General features: G+C 33.6%; 1 protein-coding gene across 2 annotated transcripts in view; it reads right to left on the bottom strand.

Annotated features, from left to right (window-relative positions):
- Tbc1d8-9 (TBC1 domain family member 8/9) overlaps positions 1-20,609 on the bottom strand; it is a 41,336-nt gene that overhangs the window by 7,123 nt on the left and 13,604 nt on the right. Inside the window, exons 5-23 of one of the 2 annotated variants that reach the window (XM_089255422.1) lie at positions 19,217-19,390; positions 18,817-18,950; positions 18,033-18,098; positions 17,794-17,870; positions 15,449-15,574; positions 14,603-14,735; positions 13,356-13,469; positions 13,177-13,191; positions 11,771-11,865; positions 9,780-9,832; positions 9,448-9,577; positions 8,107-8,215; positions 7,449-7,638; positions 6,920-7,066; positions 5,160-5,271; positions 4,977-5,037; positions 3,848-4,012; positions 3,621-3,728; positions 2,100-2,210 (exon numbers count right to left, since the gene is read on the bottom strand). In XM_089255422.1, coding sequence (XP_089111548.1) covers positions 2,100-2,210; positions 3,621-3,728; positions 3,848-4,012; positions 4,977-5,037; positions 5,160-5,271; positions 6,920-7,066; positions 7,449-7,638; positions 8,107-8,215; positions 9,448-9,577; positions 9,780-9,832; positions 11,771-11,865; positions 13,177-13,191; positions 13,356-13,469; positions 14,603-14,735; positions 15,449-15,574; positions 17,794-17,870; positions 18,033-18,098; positions 18,817-18,950; positions 19,217-19,390 — 2,120 coding nt within the window. The remainder of the gene's footprint in view (positions 1-2,099; positions 2,211-3,620; positions 3,729-3,847; positions 4,013-4,976; positions 5,038-5,159; positions 5,272-6,919; positions 7,067-7,448; positions 7,639-8,106; positions 8,216-9,447; positions 9,578-9,779; positions 9,833-11,770; positions 11,866-13,176; positions 13,192-13,355; positions 13,470-14,602; positions 14,736-15,448; positions 15,575-17,793; positions 17,871-18,032; positions 18,099-18,816; positions 18,951-19,216; positions 19,391-20,609) is intronic. The other variant, XM_089255423.1, reaches the window with a different exon arrangement.

Below are 20,609 nucleotides of genomic sequence, written 5' to 3'. Positions count from 1 at the left end.
TCTCACCCAGAATCATAACCAGTCATCACCAATAGTATGTTAATGACATTTGCATTTTTCAGTACTTTTTTCATTTTAAGACATTTTTTCATGTTTTAGGACATTTTTTGGCATTTTAAGGATATTTTTTACTTTTAGAATTATTTTTCAAAATAAAAAGTATGCTAAAATTTTTCTTAAACTAACAAAAAACATTAATTTCATCCCTTCACTTGTATGTTCCTTTACAGACGACAGGCAAAATATAGCATTATCAGTTCCAGGCAAATTTAGTATTCAGTACAAATTCGAAGAGCTAGCCACTTCACCAAACAATAAACGAAAGTGCATTCAAGGAATCCAGATTCTATATAGGATGTTGAGAGAGACATTTTTTTTTTCTCATTCTATAAAATGACTGATTACAAGCACAGTAGTACTTGCATGTTCCATAGGAAAAAATTTCAAATCTGCATGTCCATGTTGAATGATTTTGATCCATAAGAATGCTGCATGAAGTAAGATTTTGTAAGTTTTTTTTCCCTGGAAAATATTGAAGAACAGATAGCATATACAAAAGATCCCATTTCAAAACATTCTGTTTTCAACCATTCAGTCCTTGCAAAAAGGTATGGAGCGCATTGATGCTATCGATAAAGTCAGTGAAATTTTTCAGGTGTACTAAAGGCAGAGTAGGCCAATTTTTCTATTATACAAATACAAATACAACGCCACAACAGGCAAATTGCCCAACGAGGTGGCCGACTCAAGAACATCATGGATCCCCGAGCCATTTTTTGGAGGCCCTACCTACTACTGCTACACCACACATGCACCCCCCCTCCCCCGCGGAACCCCCCAACGAATCGGTACATGCGGGAATGTGCGTGTACGTGTAGTGCAACCTGACGTAAAGTTTGTTTTTGTGTAATGCTTGTTATGTGTAGTGCTGCCATCTGCCCCCAGTTTTTCTAACTATGAGTGAAGTGTTATGATTGAATGATTTACCGTTGTAGGACTGTTGCTCTCTGTGGCGAGACTTTTTAACGGGGAGATCGGCTCGCATTTGCGCCTTGAAGTTGGGAACCACAGAAAACCAACTTCAGCCGACCACCACTGTGGGGTTCGAACCCGGATCCTCGCATCACGAGTCCGGCACTATAACCACTCGACCACCACAGCGGCGAAATTATGAAATTTGAAAAAATAATTGGGGGAGGGGGGGAAAGCATTGCCTCAGAAAATTTTTTGATGTCTTCATGGGAACGTCTGTAAATCTTGAACTGAAGAGGAATAATTAATTGTGAGGTATAAATCAGATTTTTTTTTCTTTCAAAAAACATACCTAATCGAATCCATTGATGTTGAGACAAGTTTATCTCAAAATTTTACAAGCAGAAATTTCTATATTTTTGTCTCTTTTGAATTTCCTAACCCATTCATAAAAATTATAAATTCTTTATTTGAAAAATTCTATTGACAAATTTTTAATGGAATCTGATGTTGCAATAAAATGTGATTTCCAAAATTTATAAAAAAAAAAAATTCTTTTCCTTGATTTTCAAACATAATCAATTTCTAAAGAAATGCGTTTTGTTATTTTAATAGCATTTTTTGTCATTTTTAAGGCATATTTTTCAAGTTTCTACAACATGTTTTTTTTTTTTTGAGTTTTTGGACTATTTTTTATGGTCATTTTTCAGGATTATTTAAGTCAACATCCAGACCTTGGTCATAACCAACATCTCCTTTAATTTTTATTTTGCCTGTATGGACATATTTTTACATGCACAACAGGAAAATATGCCAAACACACCAATGGTGCATTTAGTTATTTTTCTGTGCACTGAGATGAATGTTTCTTTTTGCACCCTGCATGGTTGCACACACACATGCAGCTTCGAAGAAACACTGGCAGGAACTAGGATTTTAATACAACAACTTGATAAAATTCTTTTTTTTTAATCTTTAAAATTTGCCATCTGCCCTTCCAAAGAATGTAATGCAAAAAACACATGCTTTTCTTGGGACATATGCACATGATCTGGAGTTTCTGAAATCTAGTACAAGATGTATTTAGAGCAGAGAAAAATAGCATGAGTGCACCATAGATAACTTACTTTAAATAATGAGTAAACTACAGCCACCTCTTCTTTTGTAAAAGCAGATTTCACTACATCATCATAGAAAACACTACGTATCACATTCTTTTTCGAGGCATCTTCTAAGTTCTGTAGCACACAAAAAGTAAGGGAACAATTTAATTTTCCATTTTAATGTTCATAATGAAGTTAAAGTGCGACAAACAGCAGATAAATATATATTTTTCATTATTACATGCACTGATATGGATTAAAATTCACATCGATAGTTCAAAAAAATGTAAAACTGCAGACTCGTTACGATGATTTGTTTTTCACACGGTACCCTTTAATTCCTAGATTAGCGCTAAATATTGCAACTTTAGACCCTCAGAGCAACTGAAATGTCACAAATACAGTGCTCTTTTTAAAGGTTAATCCAGAATTTTTCAAACAGTGGTTACTGAATTTTCATAAAACACAAACCTTCACCAAATTGGCGTAGTTTATTTGGGTACACTGTCATGGGTAAGCATGAAGATTTTTCTTCTTAGTTTTCTTTTTTTCCAACCCATGTCATTGGATCATTTTTTGTTACACCACTACTACTACTTAACCATACATGCACTTCGTCTATATTCTTCTGTAGAGTTTCTAATGAATCGGAAGATATGGGAAAGTGTGTTCGAAGTGTATGTTGTGAGTTGTTTGTTTCTCTTTCTTTCTGGTACTGCAATCTGTCTTCCATATTTTGAAGTGAAGATGGTAAATGTTTGAATTTTCATGTTATGTCAGTACTGACTATTAGCAGTTGTAGGTCTGCCTGCTTTATGTTTTTGTTGCACCATGGTCATTTTCTGTACATGAAAACTAATTAAACTGGGACCTGCAGTGCCAATTCCGAACAACTATATCATACAGTTTTTTTCCCTTTATATCTCTTACGAAGAGGGTGGTGCACTAACAACTCTGTTGGGTAATTCCAGAAACAACAATGTGATTTTTGCAGTTATTTTTGATACCATTCCTGTTAAACCTCTATGTCAGGAAAGACGTTTGACAAGGACTAAGCAGTATCAAACTTCAGACAGTTCTGCTTTAGTATTGTAGAGGAGTAAATCTTACTGACCTGGGCTACATTTTTTTCTACCCATGTAAGTATAAAAACCAAACAGAGAAATCAAATGAGTATGAATGCATTACTTCATCTCCCAGAAACAGTGCTGCAGTCTAGTACATCATTTTTTTTCCAACAGTAAAGCAGCAGTAGATGTCGCACTAACCAAAAGTGTAATTTTATATCATAAGATAAAATGTCATCTATATTGGTCTTTAATTTCTGTCTTAGCATCAGCTGGTCAGTAAAATATTACTATTTTCATCAGCCTGTAGGTGTAGAAAGGTTGAACACACCTGCGATAATTGATTTATTAAAATATAATGTACTAACGGTAGGGAAATATATTTTTTGATGAGTTCCCCTGTGGAAAAAAAATGATAATACATAAATTTATAATTAAAAGAAAATGGCATGATGAATATGCATGCTGAAAAACACACCTGAACTACATGAAGTCGTTCTTTCATCCTCAAACTGTCAATAGTAGCACTGGTGATAACTCTGTACTTTGAATATGCTTCATTGATAAGTTGGTGGATATCCACTTTCTATATTTAATGATAGATTAAATATTAAATTAAATAATAAAACCTTAACACAGAGCTTTGACTAACATTACTACTCACCGATACTTTGAGCAAAAATTGATGAAATAAACATTTCTCACTCTTTTATCTGGATCCATGTAAGAGATAAATGAAGATGGTTCATAGGTCTGTACAACGCTGCTCAAGTAGTTGCTCAGTATCGTCATTGCCTCTCCATCATCATGGCAGTCTAGTAGTTCTTCTTTGTTTGCTTCAAGAATGGTCAGAGCGACTTGAAACACCACCTGGCATGGTTAGGAAAAATTATGTTGTAATACTGAAATATTATATTAATAAATACAAAATCATTCCAGCAGCCCCTATTAGCTTTTAGTTTTAATACAATTATGTCGTGATTTCGTGATCAAGGTGCTTTCCACATAATTGTGAATACCCCATTCAATTTAAAATTTTATAAATATATAAGCTGTAACCATTAATATTCAACTGAACTGGACCAGATATTTCCCAAAGTGAGCATTATCATTCTCTGGGGGCCATAGGAACTACAGGTATAACATAGGATCCAATGGGTTTGCTTGAGTTGGGGGGGGGGCGATGAGAAAAAAAATCCTAAAGAATGGGTCAATGGAACAAAAAGTTTGAGAAAATAAATGTATAAACTGGACCAACTGTATATAGCTTTTTTTCTTCTTTTTTTTTTTTTTTACGGAAGAAAAATAATAAATTCCAGTTCAGAGAAATTAAGATACAAAAAAGAACTGTACTGTAAGGGTCCATTCAAGTATTACAAAGCAAATTTTTAGCCATTTTTGACCTCCCCCCCCCCCACCCCTTGTCAGCAAAATTTCGTCATCAGCTCTGCCCCTCTGAATCCTAACTCATATTTTCACAAAGGGTGGCTGATGACGTAAGTATTATCCAAACCCCCACTCCCCCTTGTCAAAAGTCAGCAAATCTGAAACTCCCCCATCGATGATGACGTAATACTTGAACGGCCCCAAATGGAAAAAAGAACAAATGGCAAAAAAATAATAAATTGAACCAAAAATCTCTGGGCTCTTAAATGTTGAAATAAAAGTCTTTCAATGAGATATTTCTTAAATGCATCTGAGAGGGTCAAACTAGCAAAAAGATGACAGAAAACTCACAGCAGCAAAATGACCTGAGAAGCTACTATCTTTTCAAAACTAGTTATATGTTGAAAAATTTCAAATGTTTTCCAATATGCAACTTAACAGGACATACCTTGGCGCCATCATAGAAAAAACAATCTAATATATTTACAGCAGCTTCATAATTCATTACACTGAAAAATAATTAAAAAAATTGATGTCACACTTTTGTTTTTCTTCATCATTTTAGAAAATTATGCACATAAAAATAGGTTTTTTTTTATGTTTCAATTGCTAATAATTGAAATTCCCTTACCTTAAAAATATAGTGAGAAACCATGAAAGTGAAATCATTGATAAAACACCAAAAGGGACTAGTTTGGCATGAATTTCAGGAAGATATTCCTTTGTTAAATTTTCTAAAACACCTGGAGATCAAGAAACATACATATAAATATCAAGTACCATGAATGAGACTAATGTAGGATTGATTAGCCTATTATAGGCAATTTACAAAAATGTGAAAATACACAAAGGTTTTCTCATACGTCCACATTTTTAACAGTTATTTTAGCTGCAGAAAAATTTTTCATTATCATTTTTATTATTTTTCCCTTTCAACAACCTAAAAAGTTTTAATTTCAAAAAATCATACTTTAACTAACAAACATTTATTCGTTTCTGAGAAGACACTAATTTTGAGTGAGCTTCCCCTCCCGTCATAAGTCTAATGGATAGTGAAGTTAGGGATGTACTTCACTATGTACTGTCTCTCAAATACCTTAAATTTTGAAAAAGGATTTTTGAAAATATAATTCTCCTATCCATGGTACACTTTCTCCCAGATAAGGGATATGTAAGTCCCAGAAGTGTTAGAATAGAGTGGCTTTACTGAATATGGTTATAAAATAACACTTCTCAATACTCTCCATTTTTTTCAGAAAACCTGTCCAAAGTAGACTTCCACAATAACCTCACACCTTCTTTCACTTTTTTTTATCTTGGACTAATTATTACTATTTACAATTTACTATTGATTTAGTTGGTTCAGATGAATTTTCTCAGATGAATGGTTTCTGTTTAAAGTGAATTGAGAAACAAGTCTAGGCTGTTGCATTATGTCATGCACAGGTGCTATCCCGATAATTTCTAAAAAGAGTTTTTTCCCTTTCCATTTTTGATGAAAAAGAAATAACTGGATTCAGAGACATTGAGATTAATCTCAATGTCTCTGAATCCACAAATCTATTTTGCTCCTGTAGTTTTGGCCAGAGGCTAACTGATGCAAAGATAAATCCAGGAAAGAAAATTCAAGAATCAAACCGGTTTGATTCTCTGCAAGGCCAGCTGAATTTTCTTTCCTGGATTTGTCTTCATATCAGCCGGCTGTTGAAACCGTCATAGTAATAGCAGAGAGTGGCATCATCTTTGGATAAGTCTCAACATATTTCCCCAACATATTTATATATATATTTGTGGCATGTTATTTTTTTGGAGACATTATGCTATTTTTAGAATATTGCCATTCATTGAAACGGTGAATGATTGCTAATCCGGTGTAGTAAGCTTTTATTCCATAAGGAAGTATTTCTCAATCTTTCTATCCTTGCAAAATTCTTGAAATAATATCCCTGCTAAGGGAATCCCTCTACACACTGAAAACGTTATCCAGAACTATTTGTCACTATTAGTCATTGCTATTTTCAGCAGAAGCCTTAGCAGTGTATAGATGGGGAACCCTGGCCGAGAAACAGTGCCATAAGAACTGTGTTTATCCAAAATGTCCAATTATTATCAGTACAAATAATGATCTATATTGACTTTAATTATTATTATTACTGACTACGTTTATTATAATGACTCTCATTGTTCCATTGAAAACTGAATGGTATTGGATGATTTTTGTATCAAAAGGAAAAGCATATAAGATAGTCATTATGTGAAAAAAAGGAACTTATCCTATCGTTCTTCATAATGGAACGGTCACTATAACATGGGGTCATAGTAACAAGCATTGACTGTATTATTATTTGATATCTCTTGAAATTTTGAATAGTGATAAATCAAGTTAGTTACCTTGGTCAATCAGAGCACCCACAACTTTAGTGTTAAAATAATCTGGTAATAAACGCTCGCATACAGCAACTAATAGCCAGAAAGCTTCCTCTTCAGATGTGTACAACAAGAAGACTGAACTAACTATGTTCATGGCTTGGCAATAACCTAGAACAGATATATGACTTGATCATGTTTCTCAGAAGTAGATACGGGAAGTAAAAAAAAAATTTATGTTTGCCATTCAAATTTGTATAATATGCATATTGTGCTTCACAGAATTTTTTCACATTCGAGTGGGAGTGGGTGCCCTGAGAATGATATAAAAAATTTAGCCAATATTATATAATCTTTGCTGGGCAGTCTGCCCTTAGAAATGGCTTTAGAAACAACAGATATCATTTCTCCCAAATATTTCTTGTAAACAGAACAAAGATTACAGCATGACACAGCCCACTACAGTACATACATAGAAGAATGATACCGAAAGTTGTTTGAATATGCATAACTATTCAGACACCTTTTGAGTAAAATAAACTGAAATGCTCACCTACACTAGGATTCCTCCAAGCATATGCAGTGAGGACTCGACGGAGAGTGTCAATACCTATTTGAGACTGAAAGGCTGGGTGTTCAGGCAAAGAACGATGTAAATCTCTTTCTATTTCATCCGTAGAAAAAGACTGTTTACCTCGACTTTGCTGAACAAGATACGTGTAATAACCAGGATGGACAGCAAGCTGTGAGATAATTAAGCAGCAAAATATAACAACCATATTAGAGTGCCATATAAGAGCCTAATTTTCACAATACTATGCAATGCCATAATTTGTTACCAAAAGGCAAAATTATTAAAAGGTAATGAAATGCCGAAGTGAATTCACAAGAATTTCCCAAAAAGAAAAAAAAAACGAATAACCAATCAAAACTTTTCAACATATAATAACAGGAGACTATGCTTCATTTTGAAATTAATGATCCCTTTAGTACCACAAAATTGTTTTTGTGGAGAGAGTAAACTGATAAGACCGTAGGCGGCCCCAAAATGACTCCTTCGTGAGGTAAATAATATAATAATCATAAAGACCCCTTTGTGAGGTAAATAATATTATAATCATAAATACATATGTACTATAGAGAAACAGTATAATCAACGTGTGTAATGAAACTGGGGCAAAAAAACGACAACTAAAAACAATGAATAATACCTCGTTGATTGCACCAGAATATAGCATCCAAATTTCAGAGCGTAGTTTGGTCGGTATGCCATTTATAATGAGACGGCGAGTTTTATTTGTCCTGTAGCATGATATACCTCTGTTTTAAGCAAATAAAACAAAGATTAACCTTAAAAAGTGTACGTATAAGAACAACAAAAAATTAATACCTTGACCAGTGGTTTCCAACCTTTTTCCTTCCTGCACCCGCAGAGCAGTTTCACAACTTACCTTCCCGTACCCCATTGGAAAATACATTTTTTATCTGTTAGAAAATTCAGGGGTGGTTTTTTTTTGTAATTGATTACATTTATTATCCAATAATTAATTTCTGCGAATTCTTTCACTTATTGTTTAGTGTCTTTCGGCTATGGCTAATATTTAATTTTGGCTTCATTTGTTTAAATTAATTCAAAAACAAAGCTAAAAACAGTAACTATTTTTTAATATTTTTTGAGATTTGGAAGAAAAGATTAATTTAATAGTTCTTCACTTATCAATTCCAACCACAACAACTATAATTTAATGTTTCTTTGACACTTGACTGAATTTTTTGACGTTTTACCTGCTATGTGTGTTCACGACAGTATTAAAGCTAAGCACAACATGCTAGCAACATGAGGTACGAATGTAAACAAACCCCGAAATAGTTCTCAACCATAATGGAAAAAATATGATTGCTAATCGAGAAAGAAACTTTTACAACGCAAAAATTTGTATGACACATTTCTGCAAGCAGAAGTCAGTAGATGAGGCGAGGCATCAAAATATTGTTATGACTCATATTATTTTTATGAATTGAAAAATTCAATTTTTATCATCATTTTAATTTTCCTGAATAATTAATCAACAACAGGTTGTAATGTTTTTTCCATCTCGCATCCCCGAAAATGCTCTACCGCACCCCCGGTTGGGAACCATTGCCCTTGACGGTGTAACTTATTTCAGAAAAATGCACCAAAAATGGGAATATTTTTTCTTTGTTGTTGTGCATTATATCAATAAAAAAGATAAGCTCAATTCAGGCTTCATGGAAAAGAAAACACTATTTTTTTTTTTTGTAAAAATAGTGCTTAAAGTATAATAATCAAAACACAAATATAAAATTTTTCTGTTTTGCCCAAGTTCCGCTCGGACATCACTGTCAAGAGGTTAATGATGAGAGAATGGAGAGAATAAAAAACTGAGCTTATAGGGAAAAAAAATCCAATTCAAGTGGCTACATCAGCATTACACTTTAACTCTACCTCCCCCTAAATTCTTGAAAAAGGCTAGGCAACTTAGAAGAAAAAGTGATTTGTCATAAAAACACAACAAATGTTTAAAACTTACCTTCCATACTCATCAAAATGATCTTTCCATTTCTGCATCTTATTTTCTTCAAGTATATGAATGAAATTGTCATCATTTCTAGGGAAAGCTATGTACAACGGTGGCTGCAATTGCTCAGAGTGGAAATTTTCTGAAGTGGAGTAAAGAGGAAAAAAAATCAATTCAATTTCATAGTTATCAACTAATGGAACAAGAATAAAAAATATATAGATATGGAGTAGGCATGAAATTGAACATATATGTCCACATAACATGTATAGATGAGATTGCAATAAACCTTGATCCAATAATTGCACTATATAAAATATATTTTCATGGGTAAAAGAACTTGCCTTTGCTTAAGCTTTCTGAATCTTTTGGACTATTATCACTGCAGCAATCATTGCTAGATATAAATGAACAAGAAGTAAAAATTAAAACATAATAGAGCTACCAATTTCAATTCAATCTGGTTGTTGAATTTACACAAATGATAAACCCACCCGAAACTAACACCTGTCTTTTATCAAATAAAAAATACAGTGGGAACCCTACTTTTAGCGAGGGTCTGGATTTAAAGAGCAAATTAATGCACTTTGTTTGGTGCAATGATAATTGTATAGCAAATGCTGTTGCTTTCAAAGAGCAGGTTTTTTTACTGTAGCTCCGACTTAACAAGAAATTCAAAAGGGGAACCTTGAAAAATGAATACAAAAATGAAAAGTAAATGCAAGAACCACAAAACAGTTTGAGTTCCTTTCACCGCTCTAATTTTTTGGACATAATGCACTTTGACAAAAGATGACTTGAATTAGATGGTTCTTACAAGAGGCTATCACCCTTTTAGGTTTGTTATCAATGTGCATGAATAACAACAGTTTGTCTCGAACAGAGGAATGAACATGGAAAATAAAGAGAAACTGACCAATAAAAAGTTTAAAAAAATGAATGAACCATCTTTCAATACAGACCTTATGTGTTGGAGAGTGAGGATCAACAGCATAACTTTTCCTTTCCCACTATATTGTGTTCATATTTTTTTCGGGCAGGGAAAGGTCAGAAAACAAAGTTTTCACTATCAAAATTAAATAGAAATCCTCATTACTAAAAAAAGATGAAAAATATTTTTTTTGTCAAATATCGATATAATCTTATATATATATTTGCTATTAGCGCTTAATTTCCAAAATTTCATCTTTTTAACTTGCAGATGGATTTAACGAGTATTTTCGCTGAAAATGCTTCTTGACATTGTTGGTGAATTTTGTGGACCTTATAATAAAAGCTCCATAATGTTCAACTCGCTATAACCACATATTTTTGTATCTTTAACATTACAAAGGTTTCCAACAGCTAGTTGATGTGAAGATGAATTCAGGAAAGGAAGAAAAATTCAACTGCCCTTGTGAGGAATCAAATCCACATCCTCTCACTGGCTGGGTGAGCACCCTAGATCACTAGTTTAGTGATCTAGGGTGTTACTACTTAGAGCTCATGTGTGCTGAAAGGGACCGTACATGGATGGTCGGACCAACTCAGGCCAAAGCTCACAAATGTTGACACTGCGACCAGATGGCTTATCCAAGGATGATGTCACTCTCCACTATCCATATGAATGTTTCCAACAGCTGGTTGATGAATTCATTATTCTTTCAAATTAGGTATTTGACAATCCCTCACAAATCACTTATTGCACCCATACTCATTACATTGGACTTTTACTGTATATACAACAACTTTTCTGTCTGTCTGTATGTGAGGACACCGAAACAAATGTACAGGGTAGGACAGATCTCGGATAAGTTTTGTACAAATACCAAAGCAGGCCTAACATGAAGCATAGGGTAATTGTAAAGGTTTTACCAAAACAGAATATATCAGAAAATGCTAAAAAACTCTATCAACAATGAATTTTGGAATATTCACTGTGGTTACCATGGTTTTCAAACAATGTGTTTCACACATATTTATCCCCTATAAAATAGTTTCAAGGCTATGAGTATAGAGGAAGCCCAGGCAGCACTGGACCTTCATAATTCCGGGTTCCCAGTGAAATCTGCTTGATCATTTCCCTGGCCAAAAGTTGGAAAAGAAGAAATATAATTCAAAATATTTTCCGAATTTTGAATTTGTTTTTTTTTTTCATTTCACAGAACTTTTCCCACACCTTCACATTGATTTCCCTGATGTATTTCTACATATTTCTCTAACCTTTGCCAAATATTTTACATTTTCTGACAAACTTTTCATTCCCCCCGACTTTCCAAGTCGCTAAATATCCTGTTATTGCTAGTATTTAATAAAATAACTGAAAAAACATCACACTTTAACAACAAATACTTACATCTGCATTCGTACATCAGGTACTTTTGCCAATAATTCAGAAAGTTTCATAACAACAAAATCTAAATCGTTTAGGTCGGCAAACATGATGTTTTTCTGCAAATAAACCAATAGTAGTTTCATTTTAAAAGTCACCTCCTTTTCTATGCATCAACACCTAGTAATTATGAGCTACAAATTTAAATGTCTGTGCTTGAGAATGTAAAAGTATTTTCATAATCTTTTGGTACAAATTAAGCAAATTTATAAACTCTTAAAAAAAGTTACTGAACAAATATTTCATATCAATGAAAGCTAAGGAGCAATGTTCATTCTGAGTTACTGTGTGCAGCCACTCATAATGCACTTAAAATTGATATATTTAGGGATATAGTGAATGAAAGGCAGGACTCTGCCACTGGACCTATCCCGTTACCAAGATCTCTTCCAGCCCAGATTTGTGACAGAGTCTGGAACAAAGTGTGTGAACATACCTAACAGTCTGATTGTGTATTTAGTATAGTGTGAGAATTTTTTTTTGGTGTTGTCATTTATATTTTAAATCGTGAGTGAAGTGTAATGATTGAATATTTTTACCGCTGTAGGCCTGTAGTTGGAATATTTAGGGGCACATTTCACTATCACAATGAAGAGAAACCAGCTCTGTACAGGTAAAACAAAATTAGAGGTAAACATTGGCTATGAGATCAACTTGAAATGTCATAGCATCCATATCACAGATTGCCCAATGTTTTTCCTGTAGGAAATTCATATAATGCAATAAAATACATATAAAGTCCATGCCGCTTAATGTGGTCACATTGGGACTTGAGGTTTCTGATAGCAATAACCAAATGATAACTATATTCAAAAAAGTTTTTTTTGTGAATACAGTGGCCATACATCCCATTCAACCAGGGACGTATGACAAATTAATATTGATAAAAAGGAACAACTCTGTTTCTCTTTCTCATACAATTGGTTCCCACATCATTTGTCCATACCATTTTTTTCTGAAAATCATTACGATAAAAAATTAAGTGAGCGGAAATCGCAAAAGTAATTCCCTTGGGGAAGGTTGGTTATAATCTCATAAAAGACAAAATATAAAGTAGGTTTTGGGTAGAGATTTAGTGTTAATATATAGAAAGACAACCGAGACGGTGGCTCCATCATATATTGATACCAGTCAATCTGGTATGTGAGAAAGTCACTATCAAGTAGCTCACTTATGTAGCTTGTTAAAGTAGGTTCTTGACCTCTCATCAAAATAGCTAAATAAACTGGCAGTAATTAAGTGATAGTATGGGATTGTGTGCTGTTCAAGGGGGAAAAAAGTGAAAAATTGAGGCATTCCAGTCAAAACTAATGAATATGGAATGGCATTTTGTTTTTGCAAGTGCATAATTATCAAAAAGCTATACTCACCTTTGAGCCAGTCACCTGTGGAAAATTATAATTAATTACAGGATGAATGACCTTTAAAAAATAATCTTTTAAAATTCACAGTCAAACTATAAGCGCATTATTTGGAAAACATATATCCCATTTCGAAGCTTTCTTCTCTTATACGGGATAAATACAGAAATGATTATCAAAAATGTTACCTTGTCTTTTGTCGTTATGTGGATTGCTTTCTTGAAACCGCCACCACCATCACTTTTTTTCTCGACAATGGACGTTTCTCGTAATGGAATGACTACAGATACTATAACCTTCTCCTAATCAAGAAAAATAAAATTACACAAAACACATATGTGAGAAAAAGCCCAGACATAAAAATGATTAAAACAATCAAATTTTATTATCACAAAAAAATGAGTAACTTTGCCTGGTTTTAATTTACACAAAAATTACCACGTTTTTAAGACAAATAAATCACACTGGTCGAATGGTCGACGCGTTTCGGCTCTTCCATGGAGAGCCGTCATCAGGACCTCGTGGTCAGAACTCACACGAATGAAGAGTGATGTTTACGTTAGGCGAACTCTTCGGACGACCAGACGTAAACATCACTCTTCATTCGTGTGAGTTCTGACCACGAGGTCCTGATGACGGCTCTCCATGGAAGAGCCGAAACGCGTCGACCATTCGACCAGTGTGATTTATTTGTCTTAAAAACGTGGTAATTTTTGTGTAAATCAAATTTTATTCACTTTAGCTGTCACTCAACCAGTTTTATATATTTTCCCCCTTTCTTGATGGAACAAGAATCAGTCAAAAAACAGAGAGAAGATTTTATAACTTTTGTATTACGTTAAACTTTAGCTTTGAACTACCAATTTTAAAATAGTCCCTATTGTCTTTTTCTTTCCCTCTGGTTCAGTGTTTGTCATTCTCGGAAGATCTGCTAGAACCAGTATTTTGAAAATCCTTTAATTACATTGCTTCAGTCATCTTTAGAATTAGTGGTGATGAGAAAAATTATCACACTACTTTAAGTTGTCAACAGAGTTTTAAATATTATAATTAATCAATCGGTATTATTAAAGAACCTTGAGTCCTGTTATATTGTATCAAATAGAATGATTATTCGTGTCTTATGAAAATTTCATAGCAATTTAATAGACATGGTATTTTGATATGACTACCCTCTCCCTTTAAACCCGAGCTCAAACAATCGTGCTGGTGAAATACTTAACAAACATTTATATTTTCAAGAATTTCCCCGTCTTAAAGGGGTATGATAATTTCCTGAAAATAAACTATTAAATATAAAGTAAATGATTAAACATTTGCTTGATTCTCACTCATTTTATTTTTCCATTTATATCATTATATTCTCTTAAAAATAAAAAACAATAATTCAATCTTTGAATTTTTATGAAAAACATTACCACTTGGCCTTACCTACCTGACTTTCAAAGCAAATATAGTTATTGGAGAGATACAATATCCCCCAAACATAATTCTTATCATAAGGAGTCCAAAGTGAACACTCTGCGTGCCCATCTAATTTCTCTTCTAATGGCAATCGGAATGTACGCCTGAAAAGATCAGTTTAGAAACAAGCTTTCAAATGGTAATAATAAACATTCCACAAATCAACACAGCATTTATAGTGGAACATAATTGATTCACACCTCATAAAATTTATGTATACACCTCATAAAGTGTGTAAATAAGTGTGTGTGTGTGTGTGTGTGTGTGATATTATATATATATATATATATATTCAATTTCTTTTATTAATTATCTACACCCACACACACACACACAGCCCCTTCCAGACTTCTGAACATTTAGTGTAGGCTTTTTCAGTTACAAATCAAAATATTTGGCACGCTAAGAGAATCTCTTGCTGCAGTATTACTTCCAAAACTCCATAAAAGCACATTTGTCCTCAGTTTATTTTTTTTCTCTGACATTTTCCATGTATGCCCATTCACCCTCCCTTTTATCATACATTCAGGGAAGTCTGAAAATATAAACTCTGTTTTCCACCATTTTGGTAGTCATTTCCTTTTCAGCTATCTCTAAGTGAAACTTAGTTTTGGACCACCCCTCATAATATCCATTCAGATTTTTCCCCTCAACACAAAATTCATCATCTTCACACGACAGGCTAAAAGAGTTCTGATCGCAGGTACATACCTAGAAATTTTCTATGGAGAAAAAAAAACTCTGACACTCAAAAAACGCAAAGCTTTCTAAGAAATTAGGGTATAAAATAAAAGCATTGATATCTATCAAATTTTACCTATAAGTTTCACCTAGCGCTTTAGCATCCAAATCTCTCATCAAGAAAGAAGGCTTACTTCGGACGTTTTTGCTAAGCTTGTGTGCAAGGCTTTCATCTGCTTTGTAACTTTCTTCCGAAATTAAACTGAAAAAAAAGAAAATTCTCATTGACATTGCAATAACCATGAGAAAAAGTTTCACAGAAGACCATTGTCAAACATATATAAAAGTTAGAATGATGGACCTTTTTTCGGCACAAATTTTTTGTACTATAACTTCACACTGGAAATCATGTTTTCAAAATGTTTTTCTGAATAATCATTTTCTTTTCTCCCATTTAATATACATGGGAGCTAATTGAACCGCTGTCTACAGTTTGAAAATGAAAAAGAAAAAAACACACTAAAGATATTTTGTATTAACTGACAAAACAGCTATTTGATTACGATTATTTTATTTTAATAAAATTTACTTAAATGGAAAAAAAAAATTTCTATTCGCTCCAAATGGATCAAACTACAATTTGATCTGACTTCACAGGTGCTATTAATTTAATTGTAGATCCTTGTTTTTTAATTAATAATTAACCCAGCATTTCTACCTGACATTAAATCCCTGTTTACATGTGCAATAAAACATCCCGGGAAGTTCCAGGTAACAGATTTTCACTACAACCCATTTACATGCCGTTTAGTTCATGCCGGTATTCCCCCTTATTTTTTGGAAGTTGTCACTGGTCACGTGGGTTGAACAGGTGGTTGGCTCAAGATGGCTGATGAAGGAGCTAACAGAAATTTTCGCAGCACAAAGAATTATGGGAGAGGAGGTCAAAGTCACCCACCATTATTCCACAACAAAGATGGGACTCTATTGATGGATCTCCATCCCACCTTTTTTCCCAAATGAGGAAAAAAAGTTGCCATGCAGGTAATCACCAAAGCTACCCCCAATCTTGCACATGTAAATGGGACTTAATGTAAATTATCGGAGGTGCTTATTACAGTCAGATCAATAATGACAATGCAAGATATACGGAAGACTGGATGTTGTGAAGATATTTATTATTTGAGATGTTAATTTTTTAAGGAAGGAAAAAACTCATCTCTGCCTCTACCAGGAGTCGAACCCGGGTCCCTCGATTGCCGGACGAGTGCTCTGACCACTAAGCTACAGAGGAGATAGAGATTTTCCTTCGCTAGAGCGTATATGTGCCGAACAAGCTTATTATCTTGCATTAACAAGCGGAGAGCGACATTCATGTCATACAATAATGATAAATCCTTCTACAACAATATTTTTCAAGTCTTGTTTGGAAACATGTGTAGGTTAATGTTAAACTGCTGCCTCTATATAACAATAATCCCTCTATACTTTCAGACCCAAGCATTCATTTTTTTTTTTTTTGAATTTTTAAGATGTTTTTGCATTTTGGATACTCAAAAAATAAATTAAAAATGGCAGCAAATTTTGTTTATCAAATTTTATAAGTAACCAAATATAACTCACTTTATTCAAATTTTTTCAGCCAAGATCACGCAGGGGATATTCATCTTTACACACAATTTTTTCTAGAATTTTATTGCAAAATTGTATACAATAAATTTTCCCGGAAGCACTTTCTGCTGGAAGCTATCTTAAAAAACCCAGAAAGTTCAACTTCAAGTGTGGCCCTCTGATGAAAGTACCCAAAGTTCATATTCACTATATTTCTGACTCAAAACTACTCAATCCTCTAAGTCAAGACTTAACTCCCTGAGGTTAAAAAAAAAAAAATCTACAGTGAGAGAAAAAATAACAAGCACATTAGTACATACAGGGACTGAAAGGGCTATAACAAAATTTTTTTCTTGGTCCACAGAATAGCATTATATCGAGATTTCACTGTATTTGATACCCATAAATTCTAAATCCAATGATATCATGACTACCACTCTCATGCAATAGTTATTAACTTTGAGTTTACATTAATATTAATTATTTTTATTGAAATAAAAAAAATTTCATCGGTAAATAGATGAAAGTGTATTGTCACCAGAGTTCTCACTGGTTTTCTATTAACTATAGTAACAGGTTCAATTAAGCAAAAAGAATTTGCAGCGAAATGGGATAAAAGGCTAGCCAAACCCTATTTAGCAACGTTTTGACATACTATTTAGCATACGTGACAAATGGACACCCATTATTTGGTGAGTTTGATCTTTTATTTACCTGCCAAATGAAACACTTGATCATGACTTAGCACGATGGTGATCAGCAGTGCGAACCCTGATTACATACATCATTATTTATTCATTTTTTATACAAATCTCTGTAATTCCAATAAATATTACACGATTGTATATAAATTTTAAGAAATATATTTACTTTTTCATAGCCAAATTAGCAAGCTGTTGCATCAAGTTGTATGCATCATCAGGTTTCAAAAACATCGAGAAGTGGTACTGTAGAGAAAAAAAAAATGATTGTGAAAAGTAAAATAAGTAAGAAAAAACATGTCTGCTTCTTTAAAGATCACAATGATTATGAAAAATACTCTCATCATCAAATCTTAATTACACAAATAGATTGCGATGCAATAAATTTCAGTTTGAAGCTTTACTTACTGTCTTTTTCCTTGTAGATACAGAAATGCTCTCAGGGAATAGCACAGATACATTCTTATCAATTTCCTATATAAATGGATTGAGTTAAATTTAGGACATACACATCTATGTGTCTAATAAAAGTGTGCAAATGAAACACTAAAAAAAAAAAAACCACACATTTGTTTTTGGTTTTGTCTCAGGTTTAATTATGCATGCATACAAAGTGATTCAGAAAGTATCATCCGGTTTCAAAATTACTGCATATTACCAGCATGCCGGAAAAAAGTGAGAGAGACCAGCACGCCAGGAAATTTGAGTCACGGATTCTGAATAATTTGAAATTACTGCACTCTAAGAATTGATTGAATAAGCTGATTCAAACACTGTCTTTTCTCTGCATTTTAGGATCCATTCTGTTCATTTTATAAAGCTTAGTTTGAGCTTTATACTTGGCTTTTGCTGATGCAAATCTTGATTTTCATCAAAAATGTCATATGCTAAGCATATTTGTTTGTGTAAATTAGACGAATGAAATGAAGATATAATTTGAATTTCAGAAATCGTATTTGTGAGATAGGAATAAGAAGAGCGTAAAAGTAAAGAGTTGCTCTGCAAAAATGTATAAATATTTCTACCATCTTCTAACATGCAGAAAAACTTGCAAAAAATATATATCTATATTTCATATAAGGTTGACGACAATTGAATTAGAGCAATAAGTACATGTTAGCATACAAATAAATCTGCATGGTGTGCATACTTAATGGAGTAATCATTAAGTGTGACATCAATAGGAACTTACAATTATTTCTGCCCATCTAATGATGACCTTTATTTCCTTTCTGAAAACATGTGACAAGAAGCAAAGGTGATTAACGCTGAGGTAAAGCCATCCTTGAGAAGGTAACTTATTTTGCCAGTATATGCACGAATAATCTATAACAAAATTTTGGAAATTAGACCACGGGAAAAAAATAAAGAGACGAATAGTTGTCAAACTCAGAGGATCTCAAACTTTTCCCACCCGTGACACCACTTTTCCTAATCAATGCTTATCAGTGGCTCCCCAGAGCAGTTTAACAAAGAAACTCTTTGAAAACCCTTGGAAGCACACCAGGGCACAGCATGCACAGTTTGAGAGCCCCTGATTCAACTTTCAACTAAAAAACAAGAGTGGAGGAAACATAAAATGTGTAACTCACAGTTGACAAGCTTTTCCTTGTCAGGCATGTTGAACAACTTCTGAAACTTTGCAGATTCAATTTTGTGCTGGAAACTGTCAAGGTCATGAACTATATCAGAAGAACGTTGGGCAACTAAACTTTCGACTTTGCATGCTACGAAGCGGAGCATTTCATCTTCACTGTCGAAAGCACCTACAAGTATTGATGAGCCAAAGGATGGAAAAATGTTTTGATCAGAATCTAAAATTACATTCTTATCACTGAGAATCTATATATATTATAATGAATGTGTATTAAATGAGACATAAAATACATAGAAGCTCAAGAGTTTCATTGTAGCTTGAAACTTATACTAATGTTATAACTGATTACTTAACTTAAAAAGTTTTAGCTCGGGGCAAAGAACATGTACTCAATTGTATTTATATACATATATATATGTATGTATATATATATATATACCATTTCTAGTGTATTTTCTAAAGTCCCCCCCCCCCCCCGGATGACAGGCCTGTGTGTAACGTTTGTTATGTGTTTTTCGACATCTCTTTTTTTAATTTTCTTCCCTTTTTAACAGGGAGATTGGCCCACATTTGTGCCTCGACGTTGGGAACCATAGAAAACCAACTTAGAGACCACAACTGTGGCGATGGTGGGGTTCAAAGCTGGGTCCGTCACTATAACCACTCGACCACCACAGCGGCATTGGTGATGAATTGTTGCCTGTGATCTTTTCCCAGAGATGTTTTTTTCATTTGTGGATTTGTAACATGAGGGGGCGGTGAAAGTCCTGCAGTGAGCAGGGCTTCTTGGTCCTGAGTGTCCACCTCAGTTAAAGAAAATGCTATCGAAGGGGGATTTACCCTGATGGTCATGCATACTCAAGTTAAAGTATGATGACTGCTTTTGATGTGCTTGTGGATGCACATGTGTGTGTGGGATCATCTAGCTAATGTTGCAATTAAGATACCAGATTATTTACCAAAATCTTGACGCACCTTGTATACTATTGTTATATCGAACCACTGGAAGAATATATATATATGTAATTATCAGATTAACCCAGGCTCCTAGTGGTCCAATATACATTTAGAAAAAAACGATGACTCATGAAAAGAAGGAATCAGTTAAATTTCATTAGCTTTTAATATTTAATCAAATGATCATATGAAAAGAACGAGTTATATTTACACAAAATTAAAGTCAATTAGAAAAATCCATTTCCACGATATCAAATTCTGCATAATACATAAACAAAATACTGTATGTTCAATTATAATAATTTTAACTTGATGTTGGAATAACTCTCTTTTAATCACTCTTTATACCTAATTTCACCATCTCTGCCCCCGGTTAATTCCTCCTAATTTAGGTTTTAACTAAACGTCTATAATTTACTAGAATTGTGGTA

Source organism: Pholcus phalangioides, unplaced genomic scaffold (assembly GCF_987345545.1).
Source record: "Pholcus phalangioides strain wild (caught in Gottingen) unplaced genomic scaffold, Ppha-v1.0 ptg000042l_1, whole genome shotgun sequence".
Classification (NCBI taxonomy): Eukaryota; Metazoa; Arthropoda; class Arachnida; order Araneae; family Pholcidae; genus Pholcus; species Pholcus phalangioides.
The sequence above is the reverse complement of the archived record's forward strand: the minus strand, read 5'-3'. Positions and strand labels throughout refer to the sequence as shown.